The following is a 24,031-nucleotide window of genomic DNA, read 5'->3' on the forward strand; positions in this document are numbered from 1 at the left end:
AATTACCACAATCGTGGCTTCACGTTGATCGGCGGGGAGACTACCTAACTCACGTGCCTCCGAATGCATCTGGAGAAGGGGGTTGATAATGACGTTTGCCTGTTTGTATATCGCCACTGGAAGCCCGTTGGGTCCAGGCGCGTTCCGAGATTGGAGGGAGTTGAGGGCCTTCCCAATTTCCTCCCACGTGAAGTCTGCATCCAGGCGGTCTCTTTGGTCTTGGGATAGCGTGGGCTGCGCAAAATCTTGTAGGAACTCTGCGCAGTCGTTTTCCGTCCTGGTGCAGACCGGGAAATATACCCTTATGAAGTGGGTCGCGAAGGCTTCCGCTATGCCCGTGCTGGTGGATACTAAGGACCCCGACATCTCGCACTTCGGCTACCCAGGAACGCTCCCTGTCGCGCTGCTCGAGCCACGCAAGAAGCTTCAAGGCCTTGTCGCCCACGTTGTATATCCGATGTGTGGCGAGAGCATAGGCTCTTGCTTCCCTCTCAGCCAGGGCTCTGTTTGAGTGTCAATCTGTGTCGAAGGTCAACAGATGAGGCGATGCGAACATCACATTCCAGCTGCTCAATTTCGTTTTCTAGTTGACTAATCTGTATGGATTCCTCCTTTTTCTGGGCCCCTATCAGTGCCTGAGCTTGTCCTCTCAGCACCGTCTTGTATTCTTCCCATTGCGTTATATGGGATTCAACTGAGCCCCTGTTTTCCTCAAAGTAGAGCTGGGAACCCTCCCGGAGATTATGCCCTAAGGTATGGTCTCGTAGGTGCCACAGATCTATCCTTGGAAAAAACGCCCTGTTAATCACCGGGCCCCTCAATATGACGCTGACTGGTGAGTGATCGAGATCCCACAGGCCATAATCTGAGGCGCAGCAAAGTCGCCCACCTGATCAGTGCGTGTGAAGAAGTGATCGAGTCGTGAGAAGGACTCATGTCGGGCTGCGTAGAACGTGTATTGCCTGTGCGAAGGATTGTGAGTGCGCCACAGGTCGCTGAGTCTCATGGCCGTGACAAAGCCGTTCAGGCCCCGCTCCCCCCTACAGCCCCACCCAGCATTAGAGCGGTCCAGGTCCACGTCCATAATGCATTAGTGTCACCACCTATCAGGAGGACCCCCGGGAAAAGATCAGTCAGGAAGGAGCCCAGCCGCGGGAGACTCAGGGAGTGCAGGCCCGGCGGGATATAGCAGGAGCAGAAGATCACTGTACACCCCCCAATTTACCCGCTATCGCGGCCAAACATCCCGCATCATCAGTCCATTTGCCCGAAATGACGATGGGTAGGGTGTTGCGGACTAAGATGCCCACCCCCCCGTGAGCCAGGCGTGAACCCCGAATGGGCCACTATGTTGTACCCAAAACGATCCAGGGCCTTACACCTATTGCCACGCAGGTGTGTCTCCTGAATTAAGACCACATCGGGTGAATGTCTTTTAAGGTGCTGTAGTACCAATGTACGTTTGATCTTGTTGCCAAGCCCATTCAAGTTTCACGTCCATATTGTTATGTTAGCCAAAACACCCATACATATCTGGGAGGCTCACCTTTCTCAGATAATCGCACGGTCCCACTGCGTCACTAGGCAAATTCCCACATGCAAAAGGACTAAGCTGGTCTAGAGCAAAACATACTAACCCCTGAAATAACCCCCCCCCTCCTCACAGCTCCCCCCTCCCTGTCTGGTGGGTCCCCAACCTCCCACCTTCCAAACGTGCAGAGTGCCTGTCGCCCCATCAACCCCACAGTCAAAATTGGCAAGGAAACATGAACGTGCAGCCAGCCAGAAGAATTATACATAACCAACAAATGTCCCACCCACTTTGATAACTGTGCTATGGCAACCCAATGCCATCCCCTAGGTCTTGCACCCCCAAAACACTCCTGGCTAATTCAAACCACATTGTGAACGTTACATTATTGCAAATCAGTGCAAGGGAGTTCGGTTTCTAAGTCGTAAGAAGCTCCTCTGGACAGTGTCCCCCGCCCATAAATCAGAACCCAGGCGGCCCCCAAAACATTTGGGAAAGAAAACAACTCGATAACAAACCCATCCCCAGATCACTTAATCTCTCTCCGCTTATGTCCCTGGCTGCCAGACATAGGTCTCTCTTCGCTCACAGGGTCCCGCTCGTGTGGCGCTGTTCGGATCCGTGTGGACCATCTTTCCTGCCCACTGTCCGCCAACCCTCCAGCCAATCGCTGGGCTCTTCCGGTGTCTCGAAGAAGTAAGCCTTGCCATCGTCTAGGATCTTGAGTCGGGCAGGGAAGAGCATCATGTATTTCAGCCCTTGCTACCGCAGAACCCACTTTACACGGTCGAAGGACCGTCTCTGACGCTGGACATAAAGAGTAAAGTCTGGAAAGAAGCGGATTGTGGCATTTTTAAGCTGGAGGTTGCCAGACATCCGCGCCGCCTGCAGGATGGCATCGCGGTCTCTGAAATTCAGGAGGAGTGTGATGATAGTACGTGGGGGGGCCCCGGGCTTAGGCTTGCCCCCGAGCGCTCGATAGGTCCGTTCGACTGAGAAGAAGTTGGACAAACGCTTGGGTTTCAGGCGATTCAATATCAGATCTTCAATGAACCAGTCCGTGGATGGCCCTTCCATACTCTCCGGAACCCCCACCACGCGGATGTTGTTGCGTCTGCCTCGCCCCTCGAGCAGGGCGTAGATGTCAGTTTGATTTTTGGTTAGAGCGGCGACCTGTTCGAGTCTTTTTGTTTTAGATTGAAGACTCCTGATGCCAGTTTCGTCCACCGCCACCTTCTCCGACATCTTCCTGAAGTCTGCACGCAGTCGATTGACCTCCTCGGTCACAGAATCTAGCTTGGATTCCAGGGTTCCGTGGAGCTCTCAAATGGCTGCCATGATGTCTCTCAATGAGGGGTCAGGATCCCCTTGCTGGCTCCCGCCCGTGGCTCCATCTTCTCTCCCCATGGCCACCGTGTATTTGTCTATCTGGTTGAACTGACCCGGGCATGTCTGTCTGTTTCGGCCCATGGCTCGGGACATGCCACCCACAGCAAAGTCCAGCCCGGGCACGGCGGGAAGGAGGCAACCACTGAGTTCACGGCACTCAGCCGGGCGCAGGGGGCAAAGAGTAGGCTGTATCCAGTTACCCTAGGACCCAACGATGCGGGCCTTATCACCGCTGTAGGCCCACGCTTAGAGGGGCATTCTGGCCGGTATGTCTAGTGAACTGACCCCTGGCCGAAACATCTCTTTGTGCTGCTCCCTCCCTCACGCCAGTCGGATCACTCCACACCGCCAAACCAGACTCTCGCTGCTCGACCCAGGGGGCCCCCACTCCAATCCCATGCGGCAACACCCCACCGTGCCCGATGCTGAGGTAGCACTGTACGGGCACTAGGCCCCGTCGGTGATCTGGGCTGGTGCCTCAGGGAGGGGGGAGGGGCGGGTGGGGGAGGGGGATGTAGGGCCACAAGGTACTTCAGGCCCTCGCTGCATGCGCCACTCAGCATCCTGCCTCCAGGCGCGGTGCTCCAATCTCGCACTCATTGGCTGTCGGAGGAGAGGCACGCCGCTCCATATGGGCCCCTGCCCCGTGGCGTCCTCCATCCACTCACTTGCAGTTTGAGTCGCAGCTTCTCGCAGCTGGCAGTGCCACCGCAGTCGCGCACTTCCGACCTGCAATATGAAGGCCCGCCTCGGCACCACAATCCGCCGCCGCAGAAGAACGGAGCTAGCAGCCGCCACTCCCATCTCAGGCAGGCGCTATCTTAGTTTTGTCAGGTGAAGCGTCTCCCTTCGCTGCTTTCGCGGGCCATGGCGCCGTTGGGAGTGCGCCTCGAGTCCGATCGACTCACCGCTTCACTCCAGTGTGAACTGACACTGTCAAGCGCCCCAGTTGCCCACGGATGACGACGGATTTTGGGTTCAATCGCTGACCGCTAGCGCAGCTCTCTCAGCAAGCGGCCAGCTTCCGTGGCTGTAAGCCACGCCCCCCGCAGATTAAATAATTGAGGTCTCAAGTATTGATACCCCTGACCCAATGGTTGCTGATTCTGATACCAATTGTCCTGTAGTTGGCTGTTGCTTGCCCTAGTTAGGATCATCGATCTGAGGATATAAAAGTAGGGAAGCGGAAGTAATCTGGATTCTGGGTGAGAGGATTCAGTTGCAAAAGGTGTTGTACAATTTGTGGTTTTTTTTTAAAATTAATTAGGACACAATCCCCACATAGATCCTTAGTCCTATTTCCCACCCAGCTGATCCTGTGGTTCATAAGGATTTCGTTTGCATGTGAATAGGCAAACTGGCGTTATCTGACCAGCCAATGCAGACACTTATTTTTGAGCTCTAGCTGGGTTTCCCTCTGGCCCACTTTAGCTTCAGGAAATCCTGCCAATAGAACAACATATTGGGATGAAGCTGGGGGAAGATTTATTATTGGTAGATAGGCCCCTACCCCACCCCCTTCTTCTGGGGCCCTGCTTTGGCCATGCTGTTGTTCAACGTATCCTTGGTCGATAAACCTGCTCCCCCTGCTTGGGTCCTGAGTCTGAGCCAACATTCGCCAAAGCCACAGTAGCAGGGACCTCCTCACGAGATGCTTTGGGCTTTTCCATAACCATTGTAGTGTCAGTGTCTATATGACCAGAGAGGTCGGTTTTTGTCTCTCTGGCTGGTGCGGGTGTTTCAATGGCCAGTTTATCAAGTTGGGCTAACACAGAGACAAGCTCATGTCTCACAATGGTTCTGATCTGTCCCCGTAAGGCCTCCATCAGGGAGGCCACCCATGGCCGGAATGCCGCATCCAGTTGAAAACTTTGGCTGTTATCTGGGACCTGGTTAGTCGATGCTCCCGTGTTTACAGATGTTCCATCATATTTTTTCCGCTTTGCCCCCGCCTTTGTGGACTGTGTCCCCATAATTCTGTAAAATCGACCTCTTGCCACCATTTTTATATCGAACACTGAATGTCCATCTCTCATACGTTTGCACCACCGCCCAGCTTCGCTTTGTTAAGTGATTGTCTTCTTTTTCCTCCAAAATCTTCTTTTTGTGAAAAGCATCACAACCCTCATTAAAGTGCCCCTGCTCCATAGCTAGCATGCCGCCACCCCCCCTACGCCTCCCCCCCCCCCCCCCCCCCCCCCCGAGACCAAATGGACCCCATGGAACCCACCCCCTGTTGCCATAGATTGACTAGTAGGGAAGGGAGGGGAGGGGTGGACGTGGCTTCCTTCCTTCCCAGAGCCTTAAGAAGCCCTGAGGAATTCATCCCCAACTGTGTCCCTGGGAGCCCACCACAGGAAACAGTACTACCCAGCACGATCGTGGAAAATTTCCCCCGGGTGGGAGCACACTTCTGTTCCCCTGCCCACACTCTTGCGGGTGAGAAACTCGGATTGCTCCTTTCCGGCGGAAGCAAACAGACGCAGCTGCTCCCAGGTGGGCAGCAGCAATGGTAACTCCTAGGTGGGAATCATGGTGGCTCCCGAGTGGGAGACGTCTGGGCAGCAGGGGCCCTGGGGATCCCCCCCCCCCCCCCCGGCCCCTATCGTTATGTTTTGTGGGTGACCCGGTTGAGCACCCACATACAATGAAAAAGGCCCCTGGGGATGGTGTCCACAAGGCCTCTTAAGACTCTGGAGGCTAGGTGGGGGGGCTTGCACTGTCTTCCCCTATAAGTTATGGCCCCCTTGGATTGGGTCTTCCAGGGTCCATTTGGGTTGCGCGTCCCCCCTCCACCAATACCAATGTTGTTGGCCCCGGGGTCCTTGGGGCCTCGAGGCTCGGGGTGGGGGGGCCGAGCATCCCTCCCCTATAATTAGACTTTGACTCTAGTGGATGGGGTTCACTGGCCGCTAAAGGCTTGGAGAAAAGGTGCGCGGCTAGGGGTTGGCTGCCAGCAGGGGTCTGGACACAGTTGAAAGGGTTGGCTTTACGTACGGTAATAAAATATTACTTTACGCTAAAACATTTCCTGAGAAATTCACTGAAAAAAACACTAAGGTTAAAGTGATATAGTTAGTTGAACATTTTAGTGCCAAATGGACCATGAGGATCCCATACCTGGGGCCAGAACTTAATTATAGGGGAGGGGTACGCACAACCACCCCAAACCCCACTCTGAGCTTTAAGAGGCCCCGGAGCCTTTTCCATTCTAAATGGGTTACCCGGTGACAACGCAGGCACCTACAAAACATAACGATAGGGGCAGCGGTGTGAGCCCCAGAGCCAAGGTGGCTCCAGCTGGCCCCCGACCAGCAGGAGCAAATTCTTCTGCTTGCTCCCGCCAGGCTGGAGTAATCAGAGTTTACCTGCCTGCAAGAGCACAGGCAGGGAAACAGAAGTGTGCTTCCATCCGGCAGTTGCACTTTCAAAGCTCCCGCCGGCTGGGAGCACACATCTTCCCCTACCCACAGACATGCCGTCAGGGAAAAGTACTGTATCACAGGGATGGGCTCCTTGGGACACAGTTAAAGAGCCGGCCTAAAGGATGTGGTCCCTGCGGCCTCTTAAGGCTCAGTGATGGGGGGGGGAGCTACATGCCCCCTCCCCTCCAGTTAATCTGTTGCCCCAGATAATCAGGATGCCTAAGGTAACGATAACGTGCGCCCTCGCCATGCACTGCTAATTACCTCCCATTTAGCATCACTCATGATATGTTCTATGACATTATTGATAACATCACAGCGACACCTGACATGACACCTTTGATTGCAAGACAGTGCGTGGTAGGGGTGCAAGTTAAAGTCAGTTTAAAACTTTACGTCTACACTGAAATTTTTCACCTAACTATAACGTCACTAACCTTTTCTTCAGTGAAAATATTAATCTAGCTACGTGTACACACTCATCAATTCGGAATGTTATACTTACCTGTTTTTTTTCCAGTTTATGTTCTATCGATATATTTGTGCCTATTTTATCATTTACTATCTTTGGGACGATGTTATCACGTCTTACAGCAACTCAATGGGTGCATTCATCTAATTAGGTTTTCCAAGCACGTCCCTCAGTTTTTGCTACCATTTTCTCTCTTGTTCTCTTGCAGAGAGGGGTCAGAATTTGACAACAATAAGTTACATCTAGTCTTAACTTAGAAATCTTTATTTTTCATGTTTTCTTAGGTTGTCCTTAAAAGGACTAGAACATAAGAACGTAACAAACAATTCTCTGTCGTAGTACATCGTTGATACAGTACACAGAGAAAATTAGTCTAAATTTAAGACGTCTTTTTGCCAATATGTATTAAAACTTTGGATCTCATTAACTTTTTGCGAGGAGTCAATGAAAAAATGCTTCTGTGCCCAACTATGTACACTATCTGCTACTATGTCAGCTGTACATACATTAAAAGCTTTATGAAATTGTTACAAAGTTCTATTGCAAACTGCTGTGCAGAACAAATATGGGGGAGCAGGTTGCACACAAATCTTTTGCATTGCCTAGATGTTGTCAATTTAAATAGCAAAACAGGATACACTAAGTTAATGTGTACTTACATTCAAAGTGTCACATCCTGCATTTCTCAAACTAGATGCTCCAACCTGATTGTTGCCATGTTTGGGACTGCAGTATCCACTGTCACTGTCAATGTCAGGTTCACTAGCACCTTGTTCACTTGATGATTCTGCTGCTGGGTGAGATGATCGCCTTATTCTACCTTTAGATTTCCAAAGCATAGTGCTGGTGCCCTCACTGAGGGATTTGTTAGCTATGTCTGATGGAAAATCTACAAAACAAATAAGACCGGTTGTAGTTGTCAAATATGAAATGAAAAATATTACACTCCAATATAACTCATCAACTTGAAAATATACAACAGTACAGTGAAATCAACCGTTGCCAAGGACCATCTACAAATTATGTGATATCAGCACAAAACTAAGATGCACTTAGTGATGCAGATTTCTTTTGCAGTAAATTAAGCAGATATGCTAGTTGATGGTGAGTTTGACATAATGCAAGGATATACTTATATAATAAAAGCAGAAGGGACTTGTAAGTATCCTGAGTAAAAGGTATTGCTATAGTTACTCCAGTATTGGAACTTTCATAGATTCACATGATTAAATCATTCCCGTCATCGAGATGGGAGACCCTGATACTTTATAAAAGCAATGTAACAATAGACATATAACCTAAAGGCCTAAGGCTCTTTTTGTTTAGCAATATGTCAGTATACTTCACAAACAAGCATTTGCAATGCAATAGGTCTCACATTTACGCCAGTTTGAGCTACTGGCATTATAAATGACAATACCTTTTATTTATGTTTTGGTTTTTAAAACCTAAAATAAAAAGGCAGTGTCATTAACAATGCCAATTGCTTAAACTTGCGTAAATGCGGGACCTATTGCATTGCAAATGCTTGTTTGGGACTTGTGCCCTGACAACAAGCATGAAGGGCAACAACCCTTGGGTTCTCCATAGTGACCATAACGCAGAGGGCACTACCTCCACTGGGTGGAAACAGAGGAGAGGGTGTGGCTTAAGGACTAGGGTGGCCGACTTTGAAGCTGGGGAACGAGAATCGAGTCTGGCGGGACTCTCAAACATCCTGTGATTCTGGGCAAATCACTTAATCTATCCGTGCCTAAAAAGGATTGTGTCCGTCTGTAATGCAACTTGTGCTCATGTAAAGGTAAAGCACTCTAAAACCTTCGGGTCAGGTTCGCGCTGTACAAAACCGCAACAAACAAAAAAAACAGACAATGCGGGAAGACATTCAATGACTCGAGGCGGGGAGAACGAGGAAGCGCCATCCGTTATGCGGTATTTACTGAGCCCCAATAAAGCGATACTACAAACCATTGCCTGCTTAACCACGAAGTAACGCATTCGCCGGCCCTTACGCGTGTTGCACCAACCCAACCTCACATTCGTAGGGTGCTTGTCAACTACTGTTGCACTGACCAAACACATTGTGAAAAGGAACTTAAAAATCTTGTTTTGCAGAAACACTACGATCTGCTCCCCATTGCCCAGACATGCTGGGCATTTAAAAAATAAATATATTTCAATTGGGTTCCACGCCAGACATGCACCAGGGGCTACGAAGTGGAAAATAAAAACACAGACCCTCAACATGTTTACAGACGTCAGTCGCGGAAACTCTCAGCTGGCGAACTTGTCAGACGCTTAAGATTTTAGAGGCCGCCATGCCACATCGCCAGAGCGCACAGCCTGGAAAGACAACACGCACAACGCCCTTGCAGCCGGTCTCTGTAGGGCTACAACGGCAAGCATTCAGATTCGGTTGTGAACACAAAGATTCGTGTTTCTATGTCTAATGTTACTAAGTGCTCAAGTGGTATTTTAACACATTGATGTTCGATCCTACCCTTTTCCTGCTCGTTCGCTCAGACAGTGTTATGAGCTTTGTGCTAGGCGAGTACTTACTTTCATTTCTTCAGCGCGGAAATCGACGGAACCATTTTATTTCAGTTTCGTAAACAAAAATATTTTACCCTGTGGAGTAAACAAAACTCTTTCCTAGATCCCCCACCAGATCTTTGTGATCCATTCGCACATTGGAAGGAGAGTAAATCTCCGATCATTTCGAGGGTGGAAAGGAGTCGTATCAGAGAATGGACAAATGTCCACGTTGGTGAGCCTTCTGACGCTTCCAAGACAACCAAGCCTGGAATGCCCCTTTCCCACCCCTTGAGTGGCATTTACAAGTGTGACCATCTCTGCACTGGTGGCACAGATTTCTTCCCATGTAAAAGAGTTTACACCAGCCCTGAACCCTCTGTGAATTCCTGGCAGGCGTAAAAAAAGCTGCATTTTAGTATTGAACATACTTTTATGTCCAACTAGTAATCTGTGAACAGGTCCCATTGAAGTTGGACTGTTTAGTTATTTGCCTCCAAACCCCTTGACATGTATATTTCTAGAGATTCGTGAACCTTTTGATGGTTGAGAGATTGGATGACTAAAGTATCTGTGCATGACAAGTATTTTATTTGTGGACTATTCAGTGAACGGCCTTGGGGCTCTGGGTATTCCTTCAGAAAAGGGCTGTCCCCTGTAGGTCCAGAAGAGATGAATTTAGGCCCGATCCAGCATTACCGCTATAAACGCACCCCATTTACATTAACTGGTAACGGTCTGTACATTTATCCTAAGTGGTTATCCTGGAAGTCGTCCAAGTCCTTGATGTAGGAGGCGCACAGGCTAGGCTGGGGCACTGTTTCTTCTCTACGCTCTCCCCTTTGACGCCCCCGTGCCCCACTTCTCAGACACAAATTGCCTGATTTTGAAAGGACCCCACAGGTCGGTCACTTGATTACCAAATGACTCCCTACGAGCCCCCACCAACCCCTCTAGTCAACTGCAAATGTGGATATATATATAAAAATATATATGCACTACCTTCCCCTTGCACATCACTTGCACTGACCCTAAATTCTGCACTTATCACTTTGTTTGCACCTGTTTTACCAAAATTGTGAATGTGACATTCAGTCTGTCATTTGAACCGTTGATCTGACAACCCTGGTCCAATTGATTAAATCATAGTGACTCATCGCAATTGATTTTTGGTGTTGCTACAAATTTTTTGTATTTTGACTACATATGCGTTTTCTGATACTTTGCAAATCATTTCCACTGTGACCACTCTTTTGTGTACCACTTTTTACCCAAGTCCAGTGGTCTATCGGGTTACCCCCCCATTGATATACAACTCAGACTAGATTTATGAAGCAGTTATCAAGTAATGTACTAAGGCACTGAATTGACTGGATAATCTACTCACCACCTCATATATGATGTTGCCAGTAAAGATTCAATTGGAGAGGAGTCTGAGGTTGGCAGTCTAATGGGTGAACGTCAAGATTTATTAGGGTCAGTGTGATGTGTGGTATATGGAGTTCACAGGTGAAGTTGCAAGAAAAGATGGAGAAGGAACATTTTCTGATAGTTCTGGCCTGGTGCACCATCATGGATGTGGGAAAGATAGCCTTGAAGACTTGCTATGGGCAAGGGTCAGTCGGGGGAGCAAGTTGTGGGACTTGCTGCAGAAGCTTTCTATGGGCTTTGAGGGATAAGCAGGTTGAAGAAAAGAAAGCCGATGTATAGGTTAGGGTGCAGTGTCTTCAGTGATAGAGGTTGTGATAGGTGATTTTCAAGGTAATTGGTCTGGAATTAGGTGACTGTGGCTTCAGCTTTGGGAATAAAGGAACATGACTCGGTATTACAGAGGGCGTTTGAGTGGGTGACTTAAGGGCCAGTGAACTGATCATTAATGGAGTTCTCGGGAACGGAAGGATCAGAATGTGCATTTCATGTGTTGAACCCATTTTAATTTGCGGATGGTGGCATTATCCATTTTGTAGTGATGCTGAAAGTAAAATTTGTTGTTCCTTTAGTAGATCTGTTTTTTTCTTCTAGAGTTTCATCAGGGGGGTGCCGAAGTTGGTCGTGAGCAAGCTGCCCATCAGCTGTATTAATATTATAACCCCTTTCAAAAAGTAAGTGAATGATGAGGTGTAATTCAGTGTAGTTAAGTGGTCTTTAGGGAGGTTGGAGTACTTGACGCACAAAAAAGTTCAAGTGGATGGTAATGGCATGATGGTCACTAGTTACAAAGAATACAAAAAAACATACCAGTCTGCTGAGCTGCATCCACCAACAGGACAATTTTGGATCGGGAATCAGGCCCAGATGCAGTTGTCTCTTTCTGAGTGGCAACATTTTTCATTGATGGTCTATTACTTTTTATCAAACTCATGGAAGGCTGTGGCTAATTGGAGTTAAAATAAATATAAAGAAGGGTTACGATGTATGCAAAGAAAACCGTGTGTTGAAGTCAACAAATCAAAACTAACAAATCATTGCTTTACCAATTAGGATATTTCAAATTAATACTTGTAAAAGTACTAGTGTTGGTGTAAAGTGGATCACTGTATTGCAGCTCACAAGAAGGAAACATGCCACTGCCTAAATGTGGCAGCTATATCCATGCAAAAAAAGAAAAAGAACAACATTTAAAAATAAATTACCACATGATTATAACAGAACAGCCTCCTAGCTGGCAGTGGACTTAGAACAGATACTTAATCAGTTTTTAGCTTAAATGCACAGTAATATAGGATGGTCATTGGTGCAAATAACGGGTACTATTCGTTCTGAATTACTATAACCTATACTATAATAGGATAAATAACAGCGGGGGGGTGTGGGGGGGGGGGGGGGGGAATAGGCATTCCTTTGGTAAATTACTGGCCCATTACCATGGCACTAAAGTGCACTTTTTACGCAGATATACCCATGTGATCAGGCAAAATCATGCGTCACTCATGAAGCAAGAGATTCAAAAGCTGAAATGGACTGATCCATTACCCCCAAGTTATATGCTGTGGCGGGCAGGCACGTAAAAAGTGAATGACTGTTTACCTGGCCAAAGTATTGGGCAGACCCAAAGACCCTTCGTATGCATATTTGTATTTTTGTTTATGATTCTTTTACTACATGAGATTGGCAAAACTACTAAAACCATCTCAAGACCAAATCGGACATAATAGTTTTGTAGTTAAATTTCAGAAACTTTTCAATCCAAATTTAGTAAAGCATCCGACCACCCCAATTTACTCATTAAAGGATGAATTAATCCTATCCTGCCATCCTTGAAGGAATTGCGAATACATTTACAAAAAAAAAAAAAAAATAAGAAAAGCAGGATAAATATCCATAATTGTAAAGACCAATAACAATGCTCAACAGAGATTTTAAAAAAACACACCATAATATTCACAAATCACATATATAAAATAAGTCACTATCTCGTACATAAAGATGACAATGTATCTATATTAGGACAGAGCCTATGTGCATTTAACCATTACCTTTCGTAGACCATAAATCTTCTTACAGCAGATACAGTTCCCACTGCTATAATTCTACGTGTCAAAATCTTAAATGTCGGCTCCCTGTAGAACTCACGAGATCAATGACTACGCTCTGTTAGGGCACATCGGCTTAGGTGATAGAAAGTTATCAATGTGCAGTTTCTCCCAGTAAAGTAACTCGCCATGGTTGTTACTTTTTCCCCATTATTTTTGCCCTTTTTAACACCTAGTTAATTCTATTCGCTAACCTAACCAAAACCTTCCACCTCTATCAGGGGGGGCTAAGATTAAAAATGCACACATTGCTTTATATTTACTGCAAGAAGGGAATATTGAAGCAATACGAATACTATTAAAAGATACAAACCCTTAGGAGGGTATAAAATAAATTAATCCAAGATGGAGTCCTTATTATTCAATACTTCCACAGAAATTCTGCTGCTAAATTTAAGGGGAAATTATGATAAAAAGATATGTTGAGGTCTTTTATTCTGATCAATCAGTAAATATGATTTTCATCAGCTATGTTCCAATAATGGAAAAATACATTAACTTTGTTTGTCTTTTTAAATGGGGAACCCCTCCGCCTTTCAATAATTGGAAGAGCTGCATTAGTTAAGAGGTCTATCCTGCACTTACTTTTATTAGATTTTTTGCCTATTTCCTGTTAGCTTGAGTCCATTTTTTCTTTTACTACAGTAGAAAGAAGTACGATATCTTTTCATATGGAATTACTGTGGACCACATGCCAATTTAAAGATTATACAATTGCTAATAGCTAAAGAAAGTGGCACGCTTCCAGATTTTCAGTGGGAATACAATGCCTCCTTTTTACTTCAGATACCCCATTTTTCCATGACACTCACTGAATTCGACAACTCCTTAGTTCTTCTAATGTTAAGAAACTATGGCTGAGGCAACTTATACGGATGTATCAAAGACTGCAAGATGCTAAAGGTCAGATATAGGACACTACATTATATACATAGGCTGCCAGACAAAAGGTTTTCCCTCAATATAAAGATTTCAACAATTCATGCCAAAACTCCCCCTCCAAAACTACAAACATCTTCCCCCCTGTTTAACATAAGGAATGATTAATGGATGGCAACTGTTTAAGATTAGTAAAGTAGGCTCTTTCTTTAAAGGAGCAAGATTTGAAACCCTTCTTGGAATGTGCTTGCTTATACCCCCCACAGATATTTTTACATCTTCTCTCGCTAAGGCAGAGATCTTCAAACTTTACTAACTAATCAAAAGACGCAATAATGTTATCTACTGATTTAGTACAGAAAATGTTTTTTATAAGCAATCTCCACTGCTTTGAGTTTTTGGTAGAAGGAGTAATATTAAGAAAGCAATCTATTGACAGATGTGGGCTTAATGGAATTGTATTCGATAGTAATAGTTTAAAGAAGTATTTTAAATTTTCATAGATTTCTTTTTTTTTTTATGTCTGGATACTATATTTACACTGAAGAGAATGAATAACATCTTTACCTAAATCTGTAAAAAATGTTGAAGGTGTGATATGCAAGGGACTGGGTACATATGTTCTGGTTTTGTGGGGAGCTAGCCAGTGTTTTGGGAGGATCTTTTGACTAGCCCTGATTATGCTGAGTGGGGGTCCAAAATAGAAAAATAAGTCAACATGAATTTTACAATCACACTTGTATAAATAAAATTACCTTTCTGATAAAGACCTATAACTGTAGATTTCTCCCATTTTGAATTTCCCCAGGAACCAGACTGAATCCGGGAAAACTTTAAAGCAATTCTCTCTAATGCTTAGACATACTTCGGCTTCATGCGGCTCTGTGTCAAATTGGTCTGTTCCGAATGTGATGTCGAGGCAGCTAGAATACCACAACCTCCGTTTCTTTCTTTCTGCGCCCTTCGACACGGATCTGAAGCTAGCAGTCCTGTCTCTTGCCATAACTTTCCCATAGGAAAAAGTTTTTCCGCCCAAAAATTCTTTACAGCAGGCAGTTATGTGTCCTAAAACTATAGGGGTCAGGGTGTGGCCGAGAGCGTCAAGATGACGGTCACAGGGGAGGAGCCTAGCGCGCAACCAAGATGGCCGCGTAGGTGCGAGGCTCCCGAGGACCTCCGCGACCTCCTGCATTAATCCTGACTATATCATTTCCCAGATGAGGGGACTGTGTTCGTGAGCCCGAGCTAAGGTGACACCCGTTTTCCGTTTCCGAATCGGACCTCGGATACCGGCGGGAGCACCGATTGTGGTCTGCGGCCTTCTCCGCGCCGGCCCCCCGGATTGGAGTTGTGGGGCGATCCGGAGACAAAGTGAACAACAGCGGCGGGCAAGGCTGAGCGACCCCCGCACTTTCACTTTCGCTTTTGCGCCCTCCTTGCTGTCAGGCGAGGTAGGGTTGCGGGGCGGTGTGCGGTGGTGTGGCCTTGTCCGGGTGCCCAGCCGGCCCGCCGGCTGTGATCCGTCCTGCGGAACTGTGGTCGCCCCCCCCCCCCGGAGCCCGTGAACTGGTTTGTCGGCCCTTTTGAGGAGATTGGCACGATTTGGGGACTGCAGCCATGTCCACAAAGCAAGATGGCGACCGGGCAAAGGTGAAATCGACCCGCCGTGGCACGGCCCATCAGTCCAACAACATGGACCGCTACACCCTCCAGAAGGGATCTCCAGAGGCGCCGCGTACGTCCCCTGCGGGCCCGACTGATGCTCCTGTTCTGCCCGCGGATCTGACCCTCCGAGACGTCATGGGCGCCATCGCCGAGATGAAGGCCTCGGTGGACCAGCGCTTTGACACTCTGGCGCAGAAGATAGACTCGGTCCTCGTGGATGTGGGCCTGGTGAGGGCCGATTTGTCCAAAACGAATGACCGGGTCGATTCTTTGGCCCACACTACCTCGGGCCTCGCAACGGACGTGGCGGCCCTCCAAAAGGAGGTGCGCCGGCTTGGCCAGGCGAGCGCCCTGATGGATCGTCGACTGGAGGATTCCGAGGGTCGGGCCCGGAGGAACAATGTCCGCATTATCGGGGTGCCGGAGGGACGAGAGGAGGAGGCGGCGGATCTATTTGTGGAGGACCTGATTCTCACCCATCTCCAGCCCCGGGGGCTGAGTAAACTCTTTGCGGTGGAACGTGCCCACAGGGTCCCTGGAGGAAGACCTAAGGCCGGAGCCCCGCCGAGGCCTCTCATTGCCCGGATTTTCAACTTTCGGGACAGAGACGCTATCCTGCAGACTTCTAGGCTACAAGGACCGGTCAGACTCGACAACATGGACGTAAACTTCTACCCTGATTTTACTCCGGCGGTACAAAAGCAGAGACTGAGTTTTCTCGGAGTCAAACGTCGCCTACGGGACCTGAACCTGAAGTACGCAATGCTTTTTCCAGCTAAGTTGAGGGTAGAGTTGGATGGCCGCACGCACTTTTTTGATCGTCCCGAGGCGGCCGGGGACTGGTTGGACACTTTGCCCGGGGATCGGGGCCGGGGGGGTGGGGGGGGTGCGGTTGGCGGGGAGGGCTCGCCGGATCAGGACTGAGGGACACATAGTAGGCCTTGCTCTGGACAACATTATTGTCACCATTGACTGCTCGTGTATGTTCCCCTCCTGTGGAGGTCGTACGGGGTCTCCTGGGGGCTTTCCCTCCTCCTCTGGGGGACTAGTTAGTTTTTTTATCTATGGGGCGACAGGCACACTGCACTTTGGGGGGGCTGTCTGGGCTCATGCAGGGGTGCAGGGCGGGGGGAGTTCTGTTGGGACGGGTGGGTTGGGGTGGGGTGTTGTTCGTTTTTACCGCAAGGCAAACCCTTTACTGTATTGGTGTTTTTGAGGTGCTCTTGGGGGGACAAATGATGGCTTCTGTATGTGATGGGGGGTAGGGATTTGACTCTGTTGTCATGGAACATTAACGGACTGGGGGATAGGATTAAGCGAGGTGTGGTCCTGCAGTATCTGAAACGAATTTCGCCAGATGTGGTCTTTCTGCAGGAGACACACCTTATTGGTAATTCCTTTTATGCCATGAATCGGCGGGGCTATCGCTTGGTGGCCCACTCGGGCTTCACGTCGGGCTCGCGGGGGGTGGGCATCATGGTTAAGAACTCGCTCCCGCTGGAAATAGATGAGGTGCGCCATGATGAGAGGGGACGCTACACTGTCTTGGTGGGGAGAATGGAGGGCAGAGTAGTCGTTTTTGTATCAGTGTACGTCCCACCGGGGTTACAATCTACCACTTTTGCGGACCTGGGGCGCCTCCTCCTTGACCTCCCGGGGGGGGGCTTCTGGTGGTTGGGGGGGGGGGGGGGGACTTCAATGCGGTGGCTTCTGGGACTATGGATCGTTACCCCCCTAGGGACCTCCCCCGGGCACAGGCGTGGCTGCCCGGCCTCTTAGATACGTTGGGATTGGTAGACTGTTGGCGACTAAAACATCCCGCGCAGCTGCAGTACACCTTCCATTCGGGTGCCCATGGTAGCCTCTCGCGGCTTGATCATGTCCTTGTCCCTGCGGCCTATGCTGGGAGAGTGGGAGAGGTGCGCCATCTGGCGCGGGGTATTTCAGATCACTCCCCGCTCCTGTTGCATTTTGATGTCTTCCCGAGGGGGGAGGGCAGGGTAGCTCCAATCAATGCATGGTACCTGCGCGACCCCACTATTCGTGCTGACTTGATTAAATCCTTGCAGCGGTATTTTGAGGAGAATGTGGGGTCTGTCCCTTCGGCTATCTCCCTGTGGGAAGCCTTCAAGACAGTTCTTAGAGGGGAGGCCCTCTCCTTTATCTCCCATGCCCGGAGGCGCGAGCAGGAGGAGGTGACCCGGGTGGAAGCCGAAATTACTGAACTAGAGGGTGACCTGGGGAGTGGGGTGACGGATGCCGCACTTCATGTTCTACACCTTAAGCAGGCGGCCTATAGGGCCCTCGTCACGGAGGCGGCCAGGGGCCTCAGTAGAGAGCAACAGGGGCGACTGTATGATGTGGGTGATAAGGCTGGTAAATTGATTGCGTGGTTGGATAAAAAGGAGAGAGCGAATCGTGTGGTCCCGCTGATCGAGAGAATGGATGGTGTGCGTGTCACCGAGCCAGAAGACATTGTCTCTTGCTTCGCGGATTATTTCCGCGAGGTGTATTCCCCGGTTTCTCCCTGCTCGGAGGAGGATTCCCATGCCCTGCTTCGGGACATCGCGCTGCCCTCCCTTTCCGGGGAGGACAGGGAGTCGTTGGAGGCTGCTCCCACCTCGGACTAAATTGCCCTTGCCATACGCTCGGTCGCATCTGGCAAGGCCATGGGCCCAAACGGCATCCCTATCGAGCTGTATAAGCTGCGACCGGATGTACTGGCACCCCACCTCCGCGCGATGTTCCTGGCGGCCCACTCGCGGGGCTCCCTCCCGCCGGACCAGCGTCTGGCTACAATCGTGGTGATCCACAAGGAGGGGAGACCCCGAGAACGGGTCACATCCTATAGGCCTATCTCGCTCTTGAATGCGGAGCCCAAAATCCTCGCCAAGGTGCTCGCCAACCGGCTGGTCGGCGTGGTGGGCGATCTGGTCCACCAGGACCAGTCCGGCTTTATACCCCATCGCAACACGGCCCTTAATCTGCGGCGCCTGCACGGGGTGCTCGCGCGTGTTCCGTTTGTGCGGGAGCCGGCCATCTTGGCGTCCTTGGACGCCACCATGGCGTTTGATACACTCGAGTGGCCATACATTTGGGCGATGCTGGCGAAGTTTGGATTTGGACCGGGATTCATCAGCTGGGTCAAATTGTTGTATTCGGGCCCATTGGCGCAGGTGGTGGTGAATGGACGAGTCTCGGCCCCATTCGCGCTGGGACGGGGCACGCGACAGGGTTGCCCCTTGTCGCCTCTCCTGTTTGCACTGGCCTTGGAACCCCTGGCGGAATGGCTGCGGTGGCACCCTTCCATCCGTGGTCTCCGTTGGACCCCCGAGTATGAGGACCGCGTGTCCCTATACGCTGACGATATCCTTTTGTATCTCGCCTCCCCGCGTAAATCACTGATTGTCCTGGTTGATGTTTTGCGCTCATTCGGCCGCAACTCAGGCCTTGTCATCAACTGGGCTAAATCATGTGTGTATGTGCTTTCCGGGGAGGCTCCCGTCCTCCCGCGGGACTGTCCGATCCAGATTGCCTCTCAGGGGTTTCGGTACCTGGGTATCTATATTACTCTGGACCCGGAGGCCCGCTACGAGCGGAATTTGCTTCCCCCCCCTCCAGCGCTTGAAGGAGGACGTCGCGCGTTGGCGGCGCCTGCCGCTTTCGCCGCTCGGCCGGGCGGCATTGTTTAAGATGATGTCGTTGCCACGCTTCCTATACGCTCTCCAGAACACTATGGACTTGGTCCCGGCGCGCTACTTCCGTGAGGTGGAGAGTCTACAGCGTCGCCTGTTCTGGGACGGGAGGCCGCGTATTGCCTTGGCGAAGTTGACGCTCCCATGGTACGACGGGGGGGTTGCCCTCCCGGATATTAAACGGTATTACTGGGCCTCCCAGCTAGCTGCAATTAATCATGGCCTCTACGGGCCCTCCTTAAACCCGGCATTTGAAATGGACAAGATGCTCCTGCCTGGTGGCGACTACAATCGAGCGCTCTATTCTGGCGCGCCCGACCCCCGCCTGACGGGACCTACGCGTGTCATGGTGCGAGTATGGCACGCGGCTAACGCAGCTATGGGGTGGAAGGACCGTTTGACCCGAGCGTCACCGCTATATGCGTCTGAGAGGTTGGGCTCCCTGTGGACCTCGAAGGGCTTCGAGAAGTGGGACACGATCGGCATCAGTACAGTGGGGGATCTCTGGACGAGGGGGGGATTTAAAAACATTCGAGACGCTGCAGACGGAGTTTCAGCTGCAGGGCAGTGAATACTTTCGGTACTTGCAGGTCCGTCACGCACTGGGCTCCGTCTTCCCAGACGTCGCCTCCATTCCGGAGTCTTCCCCCCTGGAGGATAGAGTGCTGGATGGCCATGTTCCGGACAGCACGATCTCCCTCATATACAAAAAACTGATTAATGATCGCTCGGGCTTGCTGACTGGCCTCCGCGAGGCCTGGGTTGCCGATGGGCTGGAGTTGGACGACGAGGACTGGATGTCCGCGGTGGCCTCTCCGAAGGAGGTGGCCATACCGGCTCGCCTTCGCTTCGTCCAGCTAAAGATCCTCCACCGGGTTTACATGACGGGGCCAAGGCTTCTGCGTATGGGCTATGCCGAGGATGGGCTGTGTAAGCGTGGGTGTGGTGCTTTGGCGACTTTTTTGCATATTCTGTGGGAATGCCCGAAGGTGGAGCGATTCTGGCGTGGTGTGCATGAGGTCCTGCGAGTGGTTACGCGTGTCGCGCTGTTGCCTGAAGCGAGGAGATGCTTGCTGAATGTGTGGGAACCAACTGACTACTCGGTTCCGCAGACACGATGGGTGACTCTGGGATATATGATAGCTAAGCGTGACATCGCGCAGCTGTGGGGATCCCAGAGGCCCCCGGCGGTGTCGGCCTGGAAAGAACACATGGATTGGTGCATGTTCCGAGAAAAGGTGGTGTATGTGGCGAGAGGTAAGCCTGGGGCGTGGGTGAAAGTTTGGGGCCCCTGGAACGCATACCGCGGGGGTATTTGTGAGCCACCACTACTGCCGGCTGCCTCACCAGCTCCGTCCCCCTAGTTGACCCCCGGCCCCGGGCACAGGGTTCCCCAGTCCCTGATCTGTTCCCATTCCCCTCTCTAGATTCTTGTGGATGGTTGGGGTCCCCCACTTAAGGAGCACGTACTGTTACTTCGGATTGCGGGTTGCCTTGCGGGTGTGGTTTTTTGTGTTGTTGTGTTCTTATAAAATGAAACCGTATTGTGGGCTCGGAATCATGTGGCCCACGTCATTGATACCTCCTGATTTACCTCTCTGCAACGCCAAGAGCCTTTTTGTATGTATGTCATATGCTCCTCTCACTCTAGCGGCCGGCCGGAAGGTTGTAGGCCCATACCTGTATATATTTGAGATTGCAATAAACGGTTTAAAAAAAAAAAAAAAAAAAATAGATGACGGTCACAGTCTAAAAGCGCCCCGGACCCCTCCTTCATCTGCTCCAGCCATATGCTTTAACCAGGATAAAAAAAATCTTCGCAAGTCATCACAAGCAGAGTGCCAGCTGAAGTGCGGTGCGCCTGAACCCGAGATGGGGGGGTTGGGAAGGGGGGAGAGGGTTGCGCATCGACCTTGAGAACAAGCACCAGTCGAAACAACCAGAGACATTGCTGGACCTGCGACAAAATGGCAGCGGTATAGCCTGGGGCCGATAAAGTGTGGGCTCCAGACCAAGACGTGCAGCTGTGCCTTGCTGGGGGAGGGAGGGCCCTAGCTGAATGGTAGTCCCCTACAGGGGGTGTAGCAGGCGCGAGAACTCATCTGCGGCAGTGGAATCCAGCAGGCCCGTCCTGTGGCCCAACAAGAAGGCAACTGAGGCGTGGGGAGTGAGAAACGCGGCCAGAGGCCCTGCACAAGATCGAAGAGGTGCCGGGTAGAGACCCTTGGACGGGCCGCGTCTCATGGCATCATGCGAGAGATCCTCCTGCTCCCTTTGCCCTGTGCAGAAGGAAGGCGGTAGCTGCCACTGCGAACAGACAGACAAGGTTGCTGCAGAGGTGTGGCAGAGACGAACAAGGATACATGACTACATTGACTGCAGCTTGTCCGTACTCCCGGTGTGGCTGGCTGGGCTCAGCTATCTTACCGAGATCTGAGGTCGGCTAATTCATAACCGGGGGGCATAAGGAATGAGGCGGACAGCCCCTTGGGTCGGGTCCAGGGCCTACGGGGAGTGCACAACACCTAGTTGGTGGTGCCAGAGTGAAGTCAACAAGCCACCTGCAGAACTGGCCTTGAAAGGTAGGGCCGGAGGCTCTCATAGAGGTTGAATCTTGAGGAGGGGGGGAGAATACCTGGTGGCTGTGGCAAGACTCTTGAGTTCACCCCTCCCCCCCAGGTGACTGGTGGGCTGACAGAGAGCTGGAGACGCTGTCTGAGGTGTTTGCCTGTCACCTCCAGCTGAGGGCCATCTGTCTCGTAAACCCTCTCCCCTCCCATGATGGCGCACTCGTCCTGCAGATCGGCAAAGCAGTCGCTTGAGTTGGGGCGATTGGGCTTTCCTATACACGTGCTGACCTGGGTTAGGGAGGCTTCCCCTGAGAACTTCCCAGGAGGGCAATAGTACATATGGCGACACCTAGAGCCCCTTTTGTGAGTAGGGAGTGGGAAGTGCAGGGTAAGCGTCACGCTGATCGCTGTGGCAGCCACCAAGAGACAATGTACCCTGAAGAAGCCACCCCTCACACACTCCCATGGGGTGTCTTCTCTGAGCCCCACTCCACCACGCTTGATCCAGACACTCCCGTGAGGACTAACATAGTAGTACCTTGCTATGCCTAGATGCGCTCCTTAGGAGAAAACAGGATCCCGATCACGTCGCTGTGGCCAGTCTTGGAAGTGAGACCTTGGAGATCGGCACACACCGCAGATACACACTGGTCCCCCTGCTACGGTCTTGATATAGGAAAGGAAAAGGGAGCAAGACCACTGCCATCCCACACCCGCAGAGATCAATACACCACCCAGGGGCCTGGGCCATGGAGATCAGATACCAGCTACACCCGCCCAGTCAGGCAGAGATCTCGCTACTATCCTGCAAGCTATAAAGTCCTCCCAAGACTCAGTAGAAACTAAGATAGGGGTGTTTCTGGTGGATGTGGCCCTCCATCCACAGAAGCCCACAATAACTTCAGAGCCGCCACCAACGCCCACCACCAACTCATCCGAAAAATGAGGAAAAAAGCGGTTGAAGACAGAATCTCCACTTATGCATACAACAGCAAAAAACTCTTCAACATCATCTAGGAGTTCGCCCAACCCACCAGTGAGTCCACCGACATCCCTCCCTCACAAGACCTCTGCGAGAAACTCAGCACATTTTTCCAACACAAAATCAAGAGCATCTACGACAACTGTGACGAAGACAACCAACACACTGAACCCTCACCAACCACCCCCGACACCCTGAAGCCAGCGATCGACAACTGGACAGCCCTCACCACCAAAGACACACTTAAGACGAAGTCAATCCACTCCGGGGCCCCCACGGATCACTGCCCCCACCACATTTTCAACAGAGCCACCGACACTATTGCATTCTTGCTCTGCCACACCATCAACCGCTCCCTGGCAACCGCCTTGTTCCCTGATGACTGGAAACACGCTGAGATCAACCCCCTCCTGAAGAGACCCTCGGCGGACCCCACTGACCTCAAAAACTATAGACCCATCTCCCTACTCCCGTTCCCAACGGAAGTCATTGAGAAAGCCATCAACAGTCAACTCGCCACATTCATCGAAGAGTACAACATCCGCGACTCCTCCCAATCCGGCTTCAGAAAAAACCACAGTACGGAAACCGCCCTCCTCGCCGCAACAGACGACATCCGTACGTTACTGGACAAAGGAGAAACAGCAGCCCTCATCCTCCTCAACCTCTCAGCAGCGTTCGACGCAGTCTCTCACCGCACCCTAATACGCAGACTCCATGACGCAGGGATCGAAGACAAGGCCCCCGACTGGATCGGCTCCTTCCTCTCCGGCAGAACACAGCGGGTCAGACTCTTTTCCCCCCCCCCCCCCCCTTCCTCTCGGACCCTACACCTACCGAGTCCCCCAGGGGTCCTCCCTCAGCCCTACGCTCTTCAACGTCTACATGGCTCAGATTTCCCCCATCGTCAGAACCTACGGAGTCATCATTGTGTCATACACAGATGACACCAAACTCATCCTCAGCCTATCTAACGAACCCAACATCGCCAGACAACTTTCGAGAAGGCATGGAAGCAGTCGCCAAATGGATGAAAAACAGCTGCCTACAACTAAACACCAACAAAACGGAAGTACTCATCATGGGCCCAGATGCCTGGAACGACACCCGGTGGCCCCCCACCCTCGGAAGCCTGCCTACCCCCACGGACCACACACGAATCCTGGGAATCATCCTGGACTCAGAGCTCAAAATGGACCACCAGATCAACTCAGTCTCGTCCTCCTGCTTCCACACCCTCCGCCTCCTACGCAAGACCTTCAAATGGATCCCCCTCGAACTCAGAAAGACCGTCACTCACGCCCTGGTCACCAGCAGGCTCGACTACGGCAACGCACTCTATGCCAGAATAAACAAAA

At 50.7% G+C, this 24,031-nt stretch overlaps 1 protein-coding gene across 5 annotated transcripts in view; it reads right to left on the reverse strand.

Annotated features, from left to right (window-relative positions):
- Nucleotides 1-24,031, reverse strand: part of SECISBP2L (SECIS binding protein 2 like) — a 600,623-nt gene that overhangs the window by 448,309 nt on the left and 128,283 nt on the right. For all 5 annotated transcript variants that reach the window (XM_085644219.1, XM_085644216.1, XM_085644220.1 and 2 more), the window contains exons 4-5: nucleotides 11,588-11,723; nucleotides 7,477-7,706 (exon numbers count right to left, since the gene is read on the reverse strand). In XM_085644219.1, the coding sequence (XP_085500345.1) occupies nucleotides 7,477-7,706; nucleotides 11,588-11,723 (366 nt within the window). The remainder of the gene's footprint in view (nucleotides 1-7,476; nucleotides 7,707-11,587; nucleotides 11,724-24,031) is intronic.

The sequence above is a fragment of the Triturus cristatus genome, chromosome 3_1 (genome assembly GCF_964204655.1).
Source record: "Triturus cristatus chromosome 3_1, aTriCri1.1, whole genome shotgun sequence".
Taxonomy (NCBI): Eukaryota; Metazoa; Chordata; class Amphibia; order Caudata; family Salamandridae; genus Triturus; species Triturus cristatus.